This window comes from Alligator sinensis, unplaced genomic scaffold, assembly GCF_000455745.1.
Source record: "Alligator sinensis unplaced genomic scaffold, ASM45574v1 scaffold156_1, whole genome shotgun sequence".
Lineage (NCBI taxonomy): Eukaryota > Metazoa > Chordata > Crocodylia > Alligatoridae > Alligator > Alligator sinensis.
The window spans coordinates 4,734,840-4,756,334 of NW_005841844.1; the positions used below are offsets into that span (position 1 = coordinate 4,734,840).

At 41.4% G+C, this 21,495-nt stretch overlaps 1 protein-coding gene across 1 annotated transcript in view; it reads right to left on the reverse strand.

Annotated features, from left to right (window-relative positions):
* The window catches only part of FGF18 (fibroblast growth factor 18), a 112,931-nt gene that overhangs the window by 53,556 nt on the left and 37,880 nt on the right, over nt 1-21,495 (reverse strand). Inside the window, exon 3 of the mRNA XM_025206172.1 lies at nt 8,874-9,054. Within this exon, the coding sequence (XP_025061957.1) occupies nt 8,874-9,054 (181 nt within the window). The remainder of the gene's footprint in view (nt 1-8,873; nt 9,055-21,495) is intronic.

The window sequence follows — 21,495 nt, forward strand, 5'->3', positions numbered from 1 at the left end:
GGTGGGGAGGTGGGGTAGACAGTAGCTCACAGCAATGCAGTGGTAGAATATCAAGGGCCAGAGAGAGAGTTGTCAAGAAGAGTAAAAGCAGTATTAAATTACTGAAAAACAATTATTATGTAAACTTGTTTAAATTTTAAAAAACAATGAAAATGGTTTTTCATTTTAAAATAGTACATAGAACTTGCAACTCTATTTCCAAGGCATATTTGATTGTGTCTAACAATCAAAAGAATCTGTTTTAATTCAGGAAATTATTAAACATATGGAAAACCTCAGGCACCATGGTATTAGGCTCGATATCAAAACCTAGGTAAACAAATACACCAGAACACTGATGAACACAGTGCTATTATGTTCTCTCTGCCTCTATGAAGAATGAGTCTTTTGTGTGGTCCAAGAAATAAAACATTCAAAATAATGCAAAAATTCCCTCTACCATTCTGTTGTCTCCCATTAACTGGCCCACTGTACAAAACTTGAATAAAATGCTAATATCAGTTTCTCTCCTAACAAACACAACAGCTATCTACACTTTCTTTCAGAAGCAGGAAAAAGAGGGGGGAAAAGTTGGGGTTTTCTGTTTTTACCACAGCCAGGAAAGAACACTTAGAAAGGCAGCTGTACAAGCTTCATGGAAGGAAGGTCTCATCACAACAAAGCAGAAACAAATAATATTATATTGACTTGTCTTTGGGGTCTGGCATTCACATTTTCATAAAGTGCCTACGAAGATAAATCACTATACTAATAATATTTGTATTGATTATCTAAACTGGAGCAGCAATCGACTCCATTGTCTCACTTCCTCTTAAATTGCTCGCAGATGGGATCCTATTTCCTATTCTGCATTTCTAATGAGAACACTTAGAGTGCGCGCACACACACACACACACACACACACACACACACAGTTAACCAAACCCCCCCCCCCTTTCCCCCTCCCATGTTAAAGCCTAGCCATGGTTTGCTAACCCCAACACCACCACTGATTGTGGGTACCAAATATTTGCAGGCGCAAATGCTTACATTTTCAAAAGAGACTAGTAATTTGAGGGTTTCAGTTTTTAGATGCCTAGCTAGGGACACCTTAAAAAGGTGTATTTCAGAAAGTGCTGAGCCTGTCACCTGAAAAGCAGGCCCTTTAATTGAGTTTCAAGTTAGGTTCAGAAATGTTGAAGTAAAAAACTACCAGTCACTTCTGAAAAAATCAAGGCAAATACCCTCAGCTTGCGCAAAAGACAGGTCATTGACAGGCAGTTGTGGAATTAATAATTGTGCATAATGATTGTGCATGCAGTATTTTAGAGAGAGAAATATTGAGGGAGGCAGAGGGAGGTCTTGAAGGCTAGGAAAAAGTCACTATTTGAAATAGATTTTTCATAGCCTTGCTTTTTACTCCTCATCTGTCCTAAATAGAACTTCCCTCTACCTTGGCACAAAGACAGAACATAGGAAAGAGAAAAAAAAACAAAAACAAAAATTGTACAGATGGTTCTTATATAAGACAATTACAGCATATTTGAAACGGTTGCTGAACCTTTCAGAACAGAATCTAAGGTGATGGTAATCAAGCCCTCTCGTTGCCCAGAGAATCCTGGGAGGTCCAGCAACAGCCTTACTATTAGTGCTTTAACAAAGCAAGGAGCCTGCTTGCACTGTTTCCAATTCATCCAGCTGCCCTGTCACACTCAATGTCTCCTCACCCATTTTCAAAGGAAAACTTTGCCACCGGACGCTTGCACCACCCAAATGAGAAGGGAAGACATTACAAAAAAGCAATCAGTGGATGTTGTGCAAAAAAAAAAAGAGACAGCATAGCAGCTGGACAGCGAAGGCTTCCTTGGTTTAGCCCAATCACATGGCCCTGTATGACTGTACAGCTGCCACGGTGAATGATCATCGCTATGCTGAGGTCAGCTCTGCCCCCAGGCTAAGTAAGTGAAAATAAATGGTTTAGAAGATAAAAGGTCTTTAAAAAAAATTATTTGTCTTGTTGTCATGTCAAAACTGTAATGGGAAGAGACTGGAGGCAGCAATACCTAGTTTAAATAGGAAACAGCCATCCTGATGGTTTGGCTGAATAAATTACTGAGCAAATCACAGCTCATTCAGAGTATTTGCTGATATGTACTAAGACAGACGGGCCCTTATTTTTTTTTGCATATACCTGGCTCTTGGGAAGCAAAGCAGATTTCTAAAGGTTAAGCTTGTAAGTTATGCCTATGGAAAGGTGTCTGTATGTAACTAGCCACAGTAACTATTTGGGATATTGCCTCCCCTCTAGTAAGTAAATACTAACTCTGTGCCTTCCAGGCACAAGAAGTAGTTTTCATCTCCTTTCCTTCCCCTCACCCCTATTCTCAGGGGAACTATAGTCGATTTCAACTATAGGAGGAAGGAGAAGGGTTAATTGGTTTTCCCAAGGCTGTTAAAGTACCAGAAATACTGAGAGAAGGGAATGACTTGCTAAAGGTGGGGCACAATGGCAATGGTATTTTATATTTGTTTCCAGATTTTGAGTTAGAACAAATGGGATTCATTAGTGAAATGAGTTTAAGGATTTCTAGATTAGCTATCAGGCAGTCAAGCCCAAAGAACTGCTCAATCAGCACATTAATTCAGTATGAAAAGATAACGATTCCCAAACTAGAGATCATAGAGCATATGAGTAGGGTTGTGAGCCCCAAAGAGCCCCTACTTCTCCCAAGGCCATAATTAACAGAGGATGGGGACTTACCATGCCTCAGCTGCTCTTCAGTAACTATCTCTGTACTGGCTGCTATCCTGCAGTAAATTAAAACTAAACCGGGGCAATTTAGCCCGGTTTCATTCAGGGGTAACCCACTGCAGTTCAGATCTTACTGGGCACATCTACATGTGCATATTAATGCAATACAAGAAAATCCGCCGTGAGTTCATTGCTCCCAGGTGCCACATTTACATGTGCACCCAGGACCGCAGAACCTTGAGCTAAGTTGGAGCAGCCCCAGCTGGCAGGGGGCATGAGGGGCCAGTCTGCCAGCCTGGGGCTGCTCTGACCCAGCTCAACGTGTTGCAGAGGTGCTGGCTGGGCCATGAGGGTGCTTCAGTGTAAGGCTTCAAGCAGCCCCCATACTGAAGCACCCTTGTGCCCCAGCCAGCTGCATCATCATCTACACGTGTACTGCTGTGGATTAAAAACTCCACAGCAGGATAGTACTTGTAAATACAAGTACTATTCTGCTACAGATTTAATTAGTTTCCTGCAGCCTAATAGGGCCACATGTATAAATGCAAGAGTTCACTGTGGAGTTAATTAGTCAACTCCGCGGTAATTGTCTCAAGTAAATACACCCACTGTCAGGTAAAAATGCCCACAGAGGTACTGCACTTTCTCTTATAACCCCATGAATTAAATAGGAAACAGCTCATGAACAGGCACATGAATAGTCACCACTTTATGAGTTGCACCAAATTGGAGATCTAACTGGAAAAAATTTGGGAAGAGCTGCTCTGGCTCCCTATGAATCTCCAAGTGGAATTCAGGACTGGATTTAAACTTCAGAGCAAAAGACCCAATTATTCTCTGCATCACAATGACATACATGAGGCAAGTGGTAGCACTTAGGCTGAGACTCCCTGAAAAACAGAGGAAGATGCTGGCAAGGCACACAGCAACTGAAGTCAGTGAGGATCTTACAAGATACTTCAGTGGCTTAGTATCAGGCCCTTAGAGAGGCTTGAAATTTAAAAAGTGTTTGGTGCCTGAACAAAGAATTAAGATGAGAGACTCCAAATCTAAGCACAGCAGCCCTTTTAGGGCAGATACAAACATACAATTAGCTCAAAGCATTATTATAAACTGGAATGCTAATTAGAGAGTATTTTCACAAAGGGGTCAGGCTAGTGAAATATTTATTGTGCTTTAGAGGACAGCACTATGAGACAGTAAACTATAATAAAGATGACGACTCATCTACATATAGCACATTCCTTCTCTAAGGATCCCAAACGGCTTACTCAGTATAGCTAAAATTTATTCAAGTGCAGAGGGCAAGCACAGAATACCATTTTTGCTTCCTTTAAATCTCTATTTTGAGGGCTTATGTAGCATATAGATCTTGATCTGACCCTCCACATAGGAATTAATTATGCCCTACATACATTAAAATTCTCATAGCTCTAAAAAGACAGGCATCTCTGGGGAGGAACCCATCAGCCAGGATGGACAACCAGTGGCAGACATGCCACACAAGCAGTGTAGAAAGTAACTTCTCATGGATATACCTTTAAACTCCTCCACAGCGTAGCATTAGACCGTGACAAATATACTTTAAAACAAAATCACACAGCTGTGAAATACAGATGAGCCAAAGTACCTTGAACCCAGCCTAGAGAGCTGCATCACACCAAGTGAACCGGACACAAAGATAGTGAACAAACAGTATAGAATGTCTTCTGCCTTCTGTGAAATGAAAATAAATTAGAGAGCTCTAGTGTTTCAGGTCATTGATCTCTATCTTTCCTATCTGTACCATTTATCTGAGATAGAATATAAAGGTTCCAGTTCCCTTTTTTGGCAAGCACATTAATTGTTGTTTTTTCTTTTCTTTCTTGAGGGTTTTTTCCCCCTCCTTCCATTTTCTGAATGAAAACAGCCACTTAGACACCTGGTAAAGAAGTACTAAGCTTGTAATAAGAATATTGTTTTTCCAAGCTAGAGCAAACTACCTCAGAGTAGATTAAAAGATACTAAAGTAAAAATTAAGTAGTTTATGGTCTTTTAAGAGATAATATTTTGCACATGTATATCACCTTTTATCTAAGGGTCTCAGAGCACGTCAGGAACATCAATTAAGCTTTAAATCTCCCCTGCCCGCTTTTGTGAGATAGGTAAGTATATTTAGATTAATTAGTGTTTCTGCAAGTGGTAGGCATTATTATTAGATGTAATTTAGTCTGATAATTGACTTATCTGTTGAAATGGATTCCCATACATTGAAGAAGGGATAAAATTCATCTGACTAAAAGGATTAAATTGACTCCATTAATTCTATTAACAGTTTTAATTCTCCGTTTAATAAATTGGACACAGAGGGTCAGATCCTGGTCTCTGAGTTAAGGCCCCTTTGTGCAAACCCAGAATTATACATCCAAATTATGTTGGCCATTTTGCCCACATCAGAATTTGCACTTGTACCCTCTGTTTGGAATTTCATGTCACCACATTCGCAGCTTTCTTTTACTAAGAGCAGCTCTATGGTAATTGTGCTGTGCTAATCACTGAGGCTATAGCTTTGAAACCACCACCTCACTGACTCAGACTTGATTTCACTTCTCTCGACATCTTTGCATTAAGCAATCTTCCAAGTGAAAAACTGTTGCTCATTTAGAAGATCAGAGTGTCTACTGGTACATAGAGTGAAAGAATTCACTCATCTAGGTCAGGGAATACTGTACATGTATGCATGCACTCAGAAGTGATACAATAAATTCAGTGGTTGGAGGCATGCTTAGGAACACACACAGTATTGCACATTTCCCCAGAGATAACTCCTACCTTCTTCTTCCAGACTTGTGCCCACAACAGTTGCCATTGCACTAACCAGCAGATTTGCACAGGGAATTTAGAACAATTAAGGCTGTGGCAATGACAATTTATAACAATTAAGGATACACCTATGACAACCTGTTTGGGCTTTTTATGTAACCTGGAGGGCATAATACATGTTTGAAGTCAACTCCTGTTCTACTTCCTCAAGCACCTTTTCCAGTTTTTGTCACAACTTTGCAGACACCCTCCCTTCCAAATTGATCCTTGGATATGACTCCATCTCTCCCCTGTGGCCCCTGTTTACTTTCTGCGTTAACATTATTTCTTCTTTCTGTTCTAACTAGTGATGTGGAGTTAGAGGACTATCCCCTACAATAGTAGCAACATGCCCTAGAATAGCAGTTAGTAGCAGTCCAACCTCATTAGACTCAAGATACCACTTGTTATTCTTAAGGCACCCATAAAGAATGCCAGCTTTTAGCTCACACACATTTCTTGACCACAGAAAAATAATAGAGCAATTCTTCTATGGCAAAGAATCAGAAAGATGACAACAGGTCAAAATGTTTTTGACACGATGGATTCCAGGGTGCCACAACACCCTGGCTGAGAATCGCTTCCTTAAAAATAAATAAAGATGGCATTAGGAATCAGAAGCTCCCAAATTTTAATCCTGGTTCTGATTTACAGGGCCAAATTCAGAAATGATGAGAGAGGAAAGAAGAGTGTATGTGTGGCAAGAGCAGCCAACTCCTGAGGAGAAAAGGGGATGAATTATTAAGCAGATTATATTTAGACTTGAAGAAACTCAAAAATTTACCATCAACTCAAACCAGAGGCATAGCAAGCTCTTTCAATGCCCTGGGAAGAAAGGGGGGGAGGGGAATTATGCTAACTACTGGAGAGTTTTTGGGGGGAGAAGAGAAGAGAGAAGAGATAGAAAGGAGTTTTATCTGCCCTGTCTCTTCATTTGGACAGCAGTTGCAACTGCTGCAGTTGCTGTTGAGGGACCGGCAGTGGTGCGGGCTCCCCGAGGGCCACTCTTGGTGCCCCATTCACACCCTGCCTTGGATGCATCTTCAAATGGTTGGTGTATCTTTCAATGTTAAATTTATTGATAAGTTGGATTTGTTAATAAAGTTCTTAGAAAAAAAACAGCCAACTGGTGGACAAGAGGAATAGTACCTCTTTACTCTGCAATATTTCGATTTGGATCTAAAGTCAACTGTTTAGATCCAGAGATCTGGTTTAAATCTCTCTCTGGTCCTGATCAAAGGATACTCCATAATAGTGCCCCTGGGGGAAGGAGCTCCTTCAAAATAATGAATCCTGTGTCCTTGTCTTTGTAGCCAGTGCTGGCTGTAACACAGATGGTTCACCACCTCAGTGACTCTGACATCCCCCACCCCTTCATTATCACAGCCAGCAGCACTGCATGGGCCACATCCTGGATACTCGAGCCCCACTCACTCTCTTCCCATTTATGCTTTGAGCATGCCTGTACCATGTATGATGATGAATAGATTTCCATAACCCCCTCAGCACTACTACAGGTGAGAGAATCAGAAGGCTGGGCAAACCAGGGAGGCTTAGTTTTAGCAGTCAGAGAAGATGGGCCAGGGTCCATCCATTTGAGGTCAGAGGGATATTTCAGAAACTGAAGATAAGCTGGGGCTTCAAAGTGGGAGACTGCAGAATTCTGCAGAGGATGTCCTCGGAGCATGATGAGAAGAAACCTGAAAGAGTGCAGAGCTCCCTGCTGCCATACAGCTGGTAGAGCTGGACATGCCAGTCATAGCATAGTTTCCAAATGGGACATCAGCATCCCCTCTTCTAGAATGTAGAGCTCATATTTGGGATTGTGGAGAGCTTTCAAAAGAGACCGTGCATTCATGACAGAGACCAGAAAGAGGACAAAAGCAGCCAAATAGTGTTATATGAGCACCTAACTGGGATTCTCCTCTCCCATTCTCCTGAGAAATTTTGGAAAAGCAAAGCACAGCATTTATAAGCACCCTCACAAAGCCTTTGTTAGGTATAATGAGCATGCTGCAGAACAGACTAGGGCTTTGGCCACACAGTAGGACTTGTCTCATTTCCCTAAAACTATCAAAACTAGTTCTTCAAAGACACAAATGACACCTAGGTCTGATATGACAAATCCCCTCTCCATAGGTTCCCTGTGAGAGTAAATAATTTTCTGCAAGGTTCTTTCTTTGGCCCATATCACAGTTCGTGTACATGAAATCTGTCATATACAGTCACACAGGCAGTGTATACTCATGAATTTCTAAAGTAATGTTCATCTAAGGGCCAGATATGGGACAACAGTAAATAAGGTGCTTCTACTTTCCAGGTGGTTTTATGTTCTGCTACAGCCCACTTGGTGCAGCTTGGAGAAAACTACAATGCTGGGCTCATTAGACTAGCTTTTTGATCCTTTGGATCTGATCCTACAATGCTTTACTCAGAACTCCAATTTAGTCCAATGGGAGCTGGGAATAGCACTGGGTAACTTCAAGTATCCAGCCCTAAATCCCTTTCAAGGATGCCAAGCTGACTAAAAACATGCTAGAGAGTATAAAGGAAAAAATAATTTTCCAAACAGTTTTTCTAATTCAATTTCACAGCAACATTTCTTTTATAAATCCCTGGCATAAGTTAAAATACAGGTAGCCAGCTCCAGTGCTGAGCTACAGGGAGTTCAACCATTTCAGTATGAAGAAAGCTTAGTTTGTTACTTTCAGTTCTTTTGCTTCACACATCCCTGAGCTTCAAGTTGAGCTTGGGACTGCAAACAACCCCAAAGCCCAAAGTAAAATTCAGCCAAAACTTGTAACATCCACTTGCTTTTAGCTTAAATATAAATTTCTCCCCAGAACCTAAGATGAGGAAGAGCAATCACTCAAGTCAGCTGAGACTCATTTAAAATTTGGCCCAAGGTTGCTCAGAAAGTTTTCAACCTCTGAAAGTCAGGGCTATAGTTCAGGTTGCAATGGCATTAAAAAAATCAGCTAAGTTTGGGACAGTATATTTTTTTTTAATTGTCAACATGTCGCTGCCAGTGAGCTGCACTTCTGTAAGATACTGAGAAATTTTCCCCCTTGAATGGGATACAGCTGGATAAATAGATGGAGCATTCTCTGAAACATCACTGGAGGACCTAATAGCCAAATAGGCCTAATTGGATATGGAAAATTCTTCATCCCTACCCTTCAAGAGTTCTTCTTTTACCTTTTGGGTTTGCCTTGCGTCTTTCTGTTGTTCTCATCAAAACATATTGATTTCAAACTCTTTTTTTTACTGGAACCTTGCTGGTCACAGAAAACATTCTTACCATATTTATCTCCATCTTCTCCTTTGGCACTGATCCTCCTGCCTAGCACTTGGATGTGTTTTCCACTTGTCCTGCTGTACAGCTGATAGAGTCTAAGCTGCTTCCTGCTTACATCATCCCTTGCTCTTGTCTGATTCTCCACATGTATCCGAAAATCCACATTCTCCTCGGCAACAAACATCTAGTAAACGAAGGAGAAAGGAAACATTGTGAAACAAAAATAGCATTTTATGTACAGAGTTTACAAACTCACCGGCCAAAGAGTGCAACACAGACAGTTTACTTGGGCTTGGCTTCACTGAAGCTGCTCATATTGAGTAAAGACTGTAAGATCAGATATTCACATTACAATTCTGGTTCTGACCTGAAAACTGAACCTGAATTCTACAAATGAAACAGTGTCCTACCCTCTTTTTGCATTATCACTAATAATTAACGCTTCTGCAGGCTCAGTTCTATCCTGATTTAAACCTGCGCACCTTCCCGGTCTTGAAACTGTACCTCATTGACAGCTGTATAGACTCCACCACCAAGGGGTCAGGTACAGGTGTCAGGTACTGGATCTGGAACTGAAATTGCATAGAAGATTCTGAGGAAAATATACATGGAAAAATTCTGGCTCCACCCCAGGTAGTTCTGTAGGACTAATGACAGGTAAAACTATAGGAAAAACTTATTTCTTAATCACTCAGATGAAGAGGTCAGACTCTGTCTATGCACATAGAGAAAATATGTTGAATGAGAAGGTGTCATTTGTATGTAGCCCATTTTCAGAATAATACTTTGAACAGTTTAGCCAACTGCAAAGCAGAACAGATCCAATTAATTGCATAAGTCCTATTCCAGTGCATGTGCTTGAGCTCCCTGCTCCAGTTGGATCATAGCTGAGAAAAAGGACATTTGGACCAAAGAGCAAGAGCACACCTTCCAGAATGAGCTACTGTCAGCAGGGTTCCCCTGTGCTTAGCTATTTTCCAACATTTTTCTGGCCTTTGTGTTGTTGAGGAGAACTAACAAAATTTAACTGTAGTTTTAAATCTAGTCCTAGCTCCCTCCTCTAGCAGACACTTTTCAGGGGATCTCATTCCAGGATTAACATACATTTATTCCTTATATCTCAGAGAAGAAATATATATTTTGCCCGCAATGAAAAGCATCCCAGTTGTTACAAATCAAAGGACTAAGCTACCAAAAACTTTCTGAAGAAAGGACATTCTGGAGTTTTCCAAGAGGAAGTCTCACCAACCCACAACCCTGCTACTATTTCAGTCCTTGGCAATATTCCCACCTTAATTTAACATCAAATGCAAAGAAGTGAAATTAAATTGCTATCTAAAATTTATTATACCCATAGCAACATTGTTACCTTGTTTTATTTTACCTATGAGAATCTTCCACTTGGACTATATTTTGGTAGAAAATTCTCCTCAGATGACAAATCTTTCACCAGCCAAAAAACAGTGGAAAATTCTTGAGCCATAAAGAAAAAAAAAAAAAATCTGAGAGGGAATTGCTTCTTTTACTAATAGGTCCTTGCCTTCCTTCCTTGCTGCGCTCACATCCTACACCCTCCCACCCCAGCTGGGCAGCTTGTCCCAGCCCCAGCCCCAATCCTTCTCTCCCCCATGCCCCTTCCCTCCCCCCACCACAACTGACTTACAGCTGGAAGCCATATCTTTTCCAAATCAATTCAGAGGCTTCCAATTTGACTCAGAGCTTTTACTTGGTTTCCTGATTCGATTTGGATTCGGATATTTGGTCACCGAATTGGGCCGAATCTCCTCCAAATCGAATCGGCTACCAAAGCTTTGCACAGTCCTGGTGTTCACCCCTGTGAGAAGCCACTCACAAAGAAAAAGAATCCCAAATCAGTCCTGTTCCAGTCTGAGATAAGGATGAATGACCATAAGAAGCCAAAATGAGACCCACTTCCAATTCTGCTTCAGTTACTTTGTACCTGGAAAGGTTCTTAGAGTATTAAATGCTGCTTAAAGTCAAACTCTAAAAAGAGCCTTTGCTTTAAAATATTTGTACATTTATCAAGTACATGGGAAAGGTAAGAGATATGATCAGCACTAGGTGGAAAAGCCCAAGCTCAATCTGTCCTGAAAATTCAGCCCCTCACTGAGCAACCTAAGGAGAAGTATTTTATTTGGTATAGAGACCACATGATTAAGGCTTCTAGGTCTGCAACATGCAGGATTGGCTTACTGCTCTCATTAAACACAGGAAATATGCTATTTGTACCCCAGGTTCTGTGAAAGGAACCAATTTAATTTAGGACAGAAGAATAAGAAATTTGAAAGAAATCGTAGGAGTTAACAGAATATGCAGTCTAAAAGAACAGAAGATGTAAGGAGACAAAGTGACGTTCAAAATAACAATATTATTATTATTATTATTGTTATAATATATAACAATAACAAAAAAGAAGCAATGTCCTGTAGCACAGAAAGCAACAGCAGAAATAGGCTACTCCACCTACAGTAAGGTACAGGAGATTAAAGGAGTCCTCAGTCCTGACATCGCCTAAGCCTCTGGCTTAACCAGATCCAGAGTTTCCCAAGTCACTGGCACTGAAGTGTGCAGAATTTGGCCTGCTGTGTTAATAACCTATTTCTCTCACTTCTTACCTTTTTTCATTTTGTTTTCAACTGATGCTGCTAACAAAGAAAATTAAACTAGTAAAACTAGACAGGTTCAAATAATGTTGACAGTCTGCCTCATACTCATAACAGCAAGACTATTTGTAGGTAAGACTTTGGCTCCATAATTTTAAGATTTAAAACAGATTTTAAATCAAAATGACATTGTTACAATGCTTTCACCACATACTAATGAATTTCACATTTTTTCTAGAAAAAATAAAACAGGTGGGATGTGCAGTTTGTTTTTAAAAAAAAATTGGAAGGCTTTAAGTCACAAAAGCCACACATTTTCTAGGACAAAAGTAATTACTAAGCTGCAATAGCTTTGCTGTGCCTTTGCCTTAGCTAGGTTTGATTTCCAATGAGTAGGTAGTAGCAACAGCATTATTTTCACAATTCATTAGCCAACAGATTCACCTGCACAGATAGAAATTGCTTCCCAGCCTCCCAAACTAGATGCATATGGCTCAGTGAGAATATGACAGGTCCCAATACTGCTACACTCTGCAGGACATAAGACTCAAAAATATACATATACTTAATGCTTTGCATGGTGCACAATCCCATTCAATAATCCTATATTTTCTGATTTTACAGTTAAATATATATAAATCTGAGGAGGTATGGGCCTTAATTTCTATACATCTACAACAGACTTTTCCCCTAAATTTTAGGAGGAGTATGGGAGAAGTTTCTAATAAATAGAAACAAAGAGATGGATTAAATTGATGCTCAGGATTACTGATAAAAATAATAATGCTTAGGCCCTGACCCTGTATTCTGAAGGGCATGGGCAGATAGTTGTTCATGTGTAAAGCCGTCTTAGCTTTATAAAAACCTGCAAGGGCACAACAAGCTGCCTGTATGTATTAGATTGCAAGATTGGGGCCTGAATTAATTTCCATCGTTCTCTTCAGAGATCAGCAAATTAATCCTTGCAGCACTCCTGTGATAGAAAATGGGGAAAGTAAGGTTTACCACTACTGTAGCCTCCTTCAGGACAGCTCCAGCACAGCTTAGAGCTTGACTTCACATAAAATTAACTCGAATCCCCATCCACACACAAAAGCATTCCCTTGGGCATGTTTGGTGCTTTAAAATCAAGTTTACTGGCCTGTCAGGGGTATAGGCTGCTAATTTGACATGCTAGGCCTATCCACATGGTGAACATACCATGCTTGCGAATGCCCTCAAAAACTGCATTTTTTTTCCTCAAAAAATGAATTTTTCATGCAGTCTCAATCAAACTGGAAAATAAATATATATCTGAAAATCCCTGGCCACTTTTTAAAAGTTAAGGGTTTTATTCTCCTTCAACCAAGCAATCTCTAAATTTTCCTTCTCAGTTAATTTCTACTAGTATCATACTGAAAAGGATGAATTTTCTCAACTCTTATTTTCATCAATTATATTTCTATAGATATAGTTTGGGTTTTTTATGATACTGCAGAGAGTCACGGGCAAAGGGTTTTTGCCACACCACATTGAGATTAACAGGGTCATTTCTGTTGACTTGGTTTGATTGTGCATCAGGCCCAAAGTTATGCAAGTGTAAGTGAACAGGCCTATGGAACTCAATAGGGCCACTCACCTGCATGAAGGTAAGTGCATGCATGTAGGTGTTCACAGAATCAGGTCAAAGTGATGGAAAATATTTATTGACTGCCCTAACAAAAATTACTCCGTTTCTGAGAATCAGGGCATTTCCCTAGCAATATAATTATATGGATTTAAAAAAAAATCCCCCAAATAACTCTTGCATTAATTTTCTAAACTTCAAATCAATTTGGAATGGTCCCAAAAGGTAATTCCCCCATACCAGGGCATATTCACAAGTATTGTTTGGACATTTTGTGTCTATTCTGGTTTGCAAGATTGGTCTGCAAAATTCTCCAAAGGAAGTAGAACCTGAGCTGCTTAGAATAGCTAGCATTATACCCTTCTAACAAATATACTGTCAGAAATCATTTATGTTCACTAACATCTTAGTAAATGAAATGATGCACATTGTCAACTTCCGATTTCATTTTTAATGTTTCATTCTTTGTCTTCTTTAACAGTCTCTTCTTACACACACAATATTTTTATCTTTACATCTTCTGGTAATAATATACAGCAATAAAGGCATCACAAAAATACATCTAGGAATATAAAAGTTTATGCCTAGGATTAGATTATATTCCTGCTAGAAAAACAGTAAGCTTTTTAAATGAGAGATGTATACCACTAGAAATGTGTGCATTTCTGAACATGGGAAATTTCTCTTCACCCATGAGTAGATCTGCTTCCTTTGTTTTACCTGTCTAAAGACCCAGGCTGCGGCCACTCAACCCAAACCTGATTTCAAACATTCACAGAAACTAGAGATGACATTTTATACATCTCCAACAATGTAGTAAATGCTTTTTTGCAGTTCTGTTTTAAACAATCAAAGGATTTTTACTTGAAGTAGCTTCAGAATTAGTACCGAGTTTTGATGAATGCGTCTTTCATTTATAAAATGCAGAAAGGATTCTGTGCAAATGTAGTGTTAAGGTTTTATAATTAAGGAAGTTAAGGAATTAGTCAAAAGCTACAAAAACCCCATTATTCTTTTAGCTATATTGGGGCTCAGCCCTGAACGTCCTTATGATACAATTCTGCAGACACCACTTCATGTTTAACTGTAACCTCATTGAAGCCACTGCAGTCCTTACTACATCCTCTTATATTAACAGTATCTGGCCATTAATCAAAATCTATGGCATAAATGTAGAATGTTCTATGTCTAGTTTGTGAATAAATGGGTACACTAATATACTGTGTCTAATATCATACTGAGGTATACTATGAGACAAAGGACAGAGAGAATGGCCAAATTAACCCTGTGGTTGGAAGTCAGACTTCAGAATTTTGTGATTTTTGCTTTATAACTTGGAGAATAACAGTCCCCAAACTTCAGAGTATACACCAAGTCTTTCCTAAAACTAAAATAAAATACAAAATCTCTCTCACTAAGTGCCTTTTTGATTTCAAAAGATAAACATATCAAGCGATTTAAAGTCCTTTCAAAAATTCAGTGTGATAAGCAGAAAATACTTACTGCCTTTCAACCACTGAACCAACCTAATATTAATGATTTTTTCCATGACCTTCTAAACACATGAAAGTTAACTCAATAAGGTCAACAAGAGGATATTCAGGATAGATGTCTCCCAGGTCTGTAAAAGGGACAAACAACAGCTTTGCTTCCATAGTTATAGAATAATTCCTGTACTACAATTACAATTAGAAAGTGTACAAGACCATCATCTCCGGAGTTGTTTTTTAAGCATATGCTGATACATGATGCCCCATTTTTGTTGCTGTCTCCTCTTCTAACCTATATTGCAAAGTGAATTGTCAGTCAGGACATTGTTGGATTCAGGCTATACAACCTAGTTAGAAACAATACTGGATTGGATGCTTCTTGATTTAACATATTTGCTTCTTTGTGCTTCAAAGCACATTCAGAAATTAAAGCAACACAAAGAAGCAAACATATTCAGAATCACAGCAGGACTGTGTGTAGACAAAACGGGTGCCCTAAATTGAAGTGGTGGGTTTTTAAACCCACCAATTCAATGTAAAGCAAAGTAAACCCCTGTGTTGTGCACACAGCCCAGACTTACCTGCCTCTCTGGCAGCGGGAGGGGGAGGAGGAGGAGGGGAGGGTGAGCTGCCAGCAGGCGGAGTGGTCCCTGGGCTACCAGGGGGACCGGTGCTTCCTTCCACAGCAGCGGTGCCCCGCACCCTGCCCCAGGCAGCACCTGCCCACAGGCAACTGGCTCAGGCGGTCCTGGGGGGCACCACAACTGCAGAGGGAAGCACTGGGCCCCTGCACAGCTCAGGCAGGAAGCCAGGCTCTTGAGGGGTGGGAATAAAAAAAAAAATTAGGCTTGCCACTTTTCTTGGGTGGAGACTGCTTTCCCAGGCGGCTGCCAGGCTGCCTGCAGAGCTTCCTGCAGAGCCACACGGAGCCTGGTGCTTCGTTCCATGGCTGTAGGGGCAGCAAACTAAAACTCCTTGGAGGAGTTTTAGTTTGCTGTACCCCAGGTCATTTAAGGTGCATTATGCCACCAAATTTCCAACAGCGGCTGGAATTAATACGCAATATGCCACCAAGGCACGCAAACACCAACAACATCAAAGCAGTGCAAAAGCATTTAGCCCTCTTTAAAGTGTCATGCACACATGCCCCTCGTTTCGTCTACACACGGCCTTAGAGACCAGTCAGAAAAAGAGCACTACTGAATGACTCACTGTGCTGGTTCAAATGGAGTAGTGAAGGTGGGGTGGCTATACCTCAATTGTACCAATTTAAACAAATATGTAAAATCTGGGACTGGTCAACATTTTTCATCAAAACTATTTTTCAGTGGAAACTGGGTTTTTTAATTTTAAAAAGTTATTTTGTGAGAGCATCTGCTGTTAATGAAAATTTTCTGTTTTCAGGGGGGAAAATGAACATTCAAAATTTTTTTAAAAAAGCCAGAAACCAAGATATTTATATTTGCCCATGTCACTGTGGAGATTTACTGAAAGTGTAGTTCAGTTACATCATGTCCCCATTCTCCTCTGGGGGTCGGGATTCCCATCAAAACTTTGTGAGCAAGCAACCTCAGTTCCAAGCAACTCTCCTCCTGTCTCTTTCCATTTCTACTTCTGTCTCCTGATCTCCTTCCACAAAGAGAATAATACCCCTCCTTAACCCCACAAAGCTATCCCAGCAAGCTCAGGGGATGGAGACCAAAGCCCTGAGGTAAGTGGAGAAGTGGGTGACCAGGAGGAAGAGCAAACCGGAGGGGGCAAGAGGAGAGGTGTTCCCATTGTCCAGGAGAAATCAGGGCAATCAACTAGTTACCCCAGGTGCCTGTACATGCATGCACGGAGCCTGGAACACAGGCAGGAGAAATTGGAAGTCCTCACACACTCAGGGAACTATGATGTGATTGGAATAAGAGAGACTTGGTGGGAGTTCACATGGCTGCAGCACTGTCATGGATGGGTACAAACTGTTCAGGAAGGACAGGCAGGAGAAACAAGGAGGAGGAATTGTCCTTTATATAAAAGAGCCATGTGATTGCTCAGAGCTTCAGTATGAAACTGAAGATAGGCCTATTGAAAGTCTCTGGGTTAGGGTCAGAGGAGGGAGCAACAAGGGTGACGTGGTGGTGAGGGTCTGCTACAGACCACCAGACCAGGAAGAAGTGGTGGAATAGGCTTTCTTCAAACAGCTAGCTGAAGTTTCCCCATCACAGGGCCTAATTCTCATGGGGGATTTCAATTACCCTGGCATATGCTGAAAGGGCAATACAGCAGCACGCAGGCAATCCAGGAAGTTCTTGGAGAATACTGGGGACAACTTCCTGGTGCAAGTGCTGGAGAGACCAACAAGGGGCCATGGTCCTTGTGACCTGCTGCTCATGAACAGGGAAGAATTGGTGGGGAATGTACTCGCAGATGACAATTTGGGCATCAACCACAAGATGATTGAGTTCAGTATCCTGAGGACAGGAAGGAAAGAGAGCAGCAGAGTAAGGACCTGGACTTCAGAAAAGCAAACTCTGACTCACTCAGGGAACTGATGGGCAGAATGCCGGGAGAAGCCAGTCTGAGGGGGAGAGGAGTCCAGAAGAGCTGGCTGTACTTTAAAGCCTTACCAACAGTGCAGGAACCATCCATCCTGATGTGCAGGAAGACTAGCATGTATGGAAAAAGACCAGTTTGGCTTAGCAGGGAACTCTTCAGTAAACTAAATCACAAAAAGGAAGCTTATAAGAAATGGAAACTTGGATAAACTAGGGAGGAGTATAAGAGTATTGCTGGGGCATGCAGGGATGAAGTCAGGAAGGCCAAAGCACAACTGGAGTTGCAGCTAGCAAGGGATGTGAAGGGTAACAAGAAGGGTGTCTACAAGTATGTCAACAGCAGAGGGAAGATCAGGGAAAGTGTGGGTCCCTTACTGAATGGGAGAGGCAACCTAGTGACAGAGGATGCAGAAGAGGCTGAAGTGCTCAATGCCTTTTTCACCTCAGTCTCACAGGCAAGGTCAGCTCCCAAACTACTGTACCTGGCAGCACAGTTTGAGGAGGAGGTGAGCAACTAACAATGGTGAAAGAGCAGGTTAGGGACTATTTAGAAAAGCTGGATATATGCAAGTCTATGGGGCCGGATGGGATGCACCCAAGGTTTCTGAGGGAGTTGGCTGATGTGATTGCAGAGCCGCTGGCCATCACCTATGAAAACTCATGGTGATGGGGAGAGGTTCCAGATGATTGGAAAAGCAAAAATATAGCACCCGTATTTAAGAAAGGGAAAAAGGAAGATCCAGGGAACTACAGACCAATCAGCCTCACCTCAGTTCCCAGAAAAATTATGGAGCAGATCCCTTAAGGAATCCATTTCTAAGCACTTGGAGAAGAAGGTGATTAGGAAGAGTCAGCATGGATTCACCAAGGGCAAGTCAAGCCTGACCAACTTGATTGCTTTCTATGATTATGTGGATGTGGGGAGACCAGTGGATGTGGTCTACCTTGATTTTAGCAAGGCTTTTGATATCGTCTCCCACAGCATTCTTGCAGGCAAGCTAAGGAAGTATGGGCTGGATGAATGTACTGTAAGGTGCACAGAAAACTGGCTGGAGCATCAAGTTCAGAGGGTAGTAATCAATGGCTCACTGTGTAGTTGGCAGCCGGTATCAAGTGGAGTGCCCCAAGGGTCAGTCCTAGGCCAGTTTTGTTGAATATCTTCATCAGTGACCTGGAAGATGGCATATAGTGCACCCTCAGCAAGTCTGCAGATGACACCAAACTGTGGGGAGTGGTAGATATGCTGGAGGGTAGGGCTAGGCAAAAAAAAAAATGTCATGAGGTTCAGTAAGGACAAGGCAAATTCCTGCACTTAGGACAGAACAATCCCATGCACTGGCACAGGCTGGGGGCTGACTGGTTGAGCAGCACCTCTGCAGAAAAGGACCTGTGGACAATAAACTGAATTGGACAATAAACTGAATATAAGCCAACAGTGTGCCCTTGTTTCCAAGAAAGCTAACAGCATACTGGGCTGCATAGGTAGAAGTGTTGCCAGCAGGAAAATAATTATTCCCCTCTATTCAGCACTGGTGAGATCACATCTGGAGTACTGTGTTGTGTTTTGTGCCTCCAACTACAGAAAGGATGTGGACAAACTAGAGATAGTCCAGCAGAGGGCAACAAAAATGGTGAGGGGACTGGGGTGCATGACTTATGAGGAATGACCGAGGGAATTGGACTTATTTAGTTTAGAGAAGAGGAGACAGGGAATTTAATAGCAGCCTTCAACTACCTGAAGTGGGGTTTGGAAGAAGATGGAGCTAAACTGGTCTCAGTGGTGATAGATGACAAAGCAATGGTCTCAAGTTGCAGCAAGGGAAGTTTAGGTTGGATATTAGGAAAAATTCCCTCACTAGGAGGGTAGTAAAGCACTGGAACAGGTTACCCGGAGAGGTTGTGGACTCTCCATCCTCACAGGTTTTAAAGACCCAGCTAGACACAGCCTTGGCTGGGATGTTCTAATTGAGGATGGTCCTGCTTTGAGCAGGGGGTTGGACTAGATGACCTCCTGATGTCCCTTCCAGCCCTAATTTTCTATGATTCCTGCTTGCTGAAGAAGCAAAACAAAGAGTACTATGCCTCCTTTTCACTAACTGAAAATCTCCCAGAGTTTGATCTGAACAGGGGAACTCCATTTATTTGATACTGAAAGCATCAATATAGATTTAGTACAAAGATTACAGCCATTCAATAATAGAGGTTTTTGTCACATTTATGCAGAAGGAAGAGCAGGGTGGTACCTTAAAGACTAACTAGTTCAGACAGACATGAGCTTTTGTAAGCAACAACCTGTTTGCCAGATGTTATGACAAAACATCTACATTAGCATCTATGTTATATGCTGCCCTGGCTTCTGCTTGCCTTCAGACTAACATGGCTAAAAAATACCTCTCTGTCACATTTCTGGTGCCCTCTGGTGGGTAAATGAATACCTGTGGATTCCCAGGACTGTTATTCAGAAGCTGAACAGCATGGTGGCTAAAGCATGGTCTGCCTTGGAATTTAAAAAGGCACTCTGTTCTAGTCGAAGCATGTCTGATAACTTTTTGTTCCATGATGGAACTCTTTATCAGTTGTTAACATCCCTATAATCTAAATATATCACATATAGAATAAACCAACTCTGACAACAGATATACATATATATAAGCAGAATGGCCAATAAAGATCAAAGCAAGATTGGGCATTGGAATTCCTGGTTTCCTAACTCTCAAAGCCACCTGCCTTATGTCTCTGGATAAGTCACTAAAAGCTCCACGTTTCAATTCACTACCTTTGCTACCAGGGATAATAATGCTAATTAACTCCATCGTACTGTGCTCAAAGATGTGCTCCATACAAATCCCTGGAGAGTCCCTCACTACATCTTCAGGGAAGATAATGAATCCCTTCCTAAATGCAGTGGGTAATGGCACATTTCCCTGATCCCATTAGGCTATTTGGAGAGAGAGGTCTATCCTGCCCCTTCCCCCACCTTTGACATAGAAAGATAGACTCTTACCTGGCAGCCCCCATAGGACCCTGCTGCAGGAGAAGCAACCCAGCATTTCCTGAAGGCAGCAGCACCAGCTCAGAACTAAGATGACAATAGAAGAGAAAGCAGGCTACCTAGCAACCAAAGACTTGAGGCAGGTGACTGGGGGAAGGCGGGAAGAGGCATGGAGAGTAGGGGTTCGAAGGAGGTGCCTGTGATGATGGCAGAAGGAGGGTGGCTTTGTAAACCTAATGTCAGCCTGTGATCAATCATAAATCATTCAAACAGCATTAAATAGGATTTCTGGAGTAAAGTTTTTTAAGCAAGCTGTTGGCACAGCCCTACTTCTTACCTGCCAGAGGTACAGTAACTGCTATCACTGCAACACGAGGCCACTTACAAAGAGTACTACATTTTAGCGGGCATTGAGTTTCACTGGGAAGAATCCTGGTGTGTCTGCTGTGGTGCTGCTATCCCAGCTGCCTTCCACACTGAGCCTGGAACAAGCTTGGATATGCAACGTGTCTCTTCCTGAAGCTTTTACATCTCATATGTTGATGCTTTCTGAAACTAAGTACAGTTGGAATCTAATTTCTTTTGAGCTGAACCGTTACAGAATTGATTGGAGTGCTTTTGAGTTGCTGCAGTATGTGAAATTCAATGATGTTCACTCAAAAAAACTCTTTGTTAATGCATTCTAAGTAAAATGCACTTAGAGATGGAGCTGAAAGGACGAAAAAACAGAGGGGACAATAGGGTCAAACTTCTCTCCCTTTGGATTTCAGAAACAGTAGACAGAGGGGTATTCCTGGGTTTGGAAGAGGTGACAGTTCTTCCAGGTGATACATATTTGCATTAAAACTTTGGCTGGCATCCTAGGCCACAGGAGATCTCCCGTTCACATTAAAAGAAAAGACCATATGAAAAACCATATGAAAATTCTATGGGCTGCATCTGGCCCTTAGGCTGCGCTATGATATTCCTGAATTATGCAATTTTAAAGAAAATATATCATTCAGCTAAATGACCCAGCATCTAGTTAAGGCCTAAGCATGACTTTCTAAACCAGCTCTTTTAAGGTAAATTATGCATCAGTGTTCCTGTTATATAACTTTATTTGGAGCAAGGTATCAAAAGACCAAGACACATCAGGTAATAAAATACACATGCAAAACCCCCCACAAAAAAACAGCAAAAAAAGGTTATTTGTGCAATTTCTGAGAAAAATGCTTTATGGGTCTCTTTCCACAAAGAGAAGAATCAACTGTTGGTGGGGGAGAAGATTTTTCTGTGAATTTTCAGACTCAATCATGTGAAAGCGACCAGTTTGTTACAAGGTGAAATTTTAAATTTTTCCCACAGCAGAAAAAGGTTCAGAGAGGGAAAGA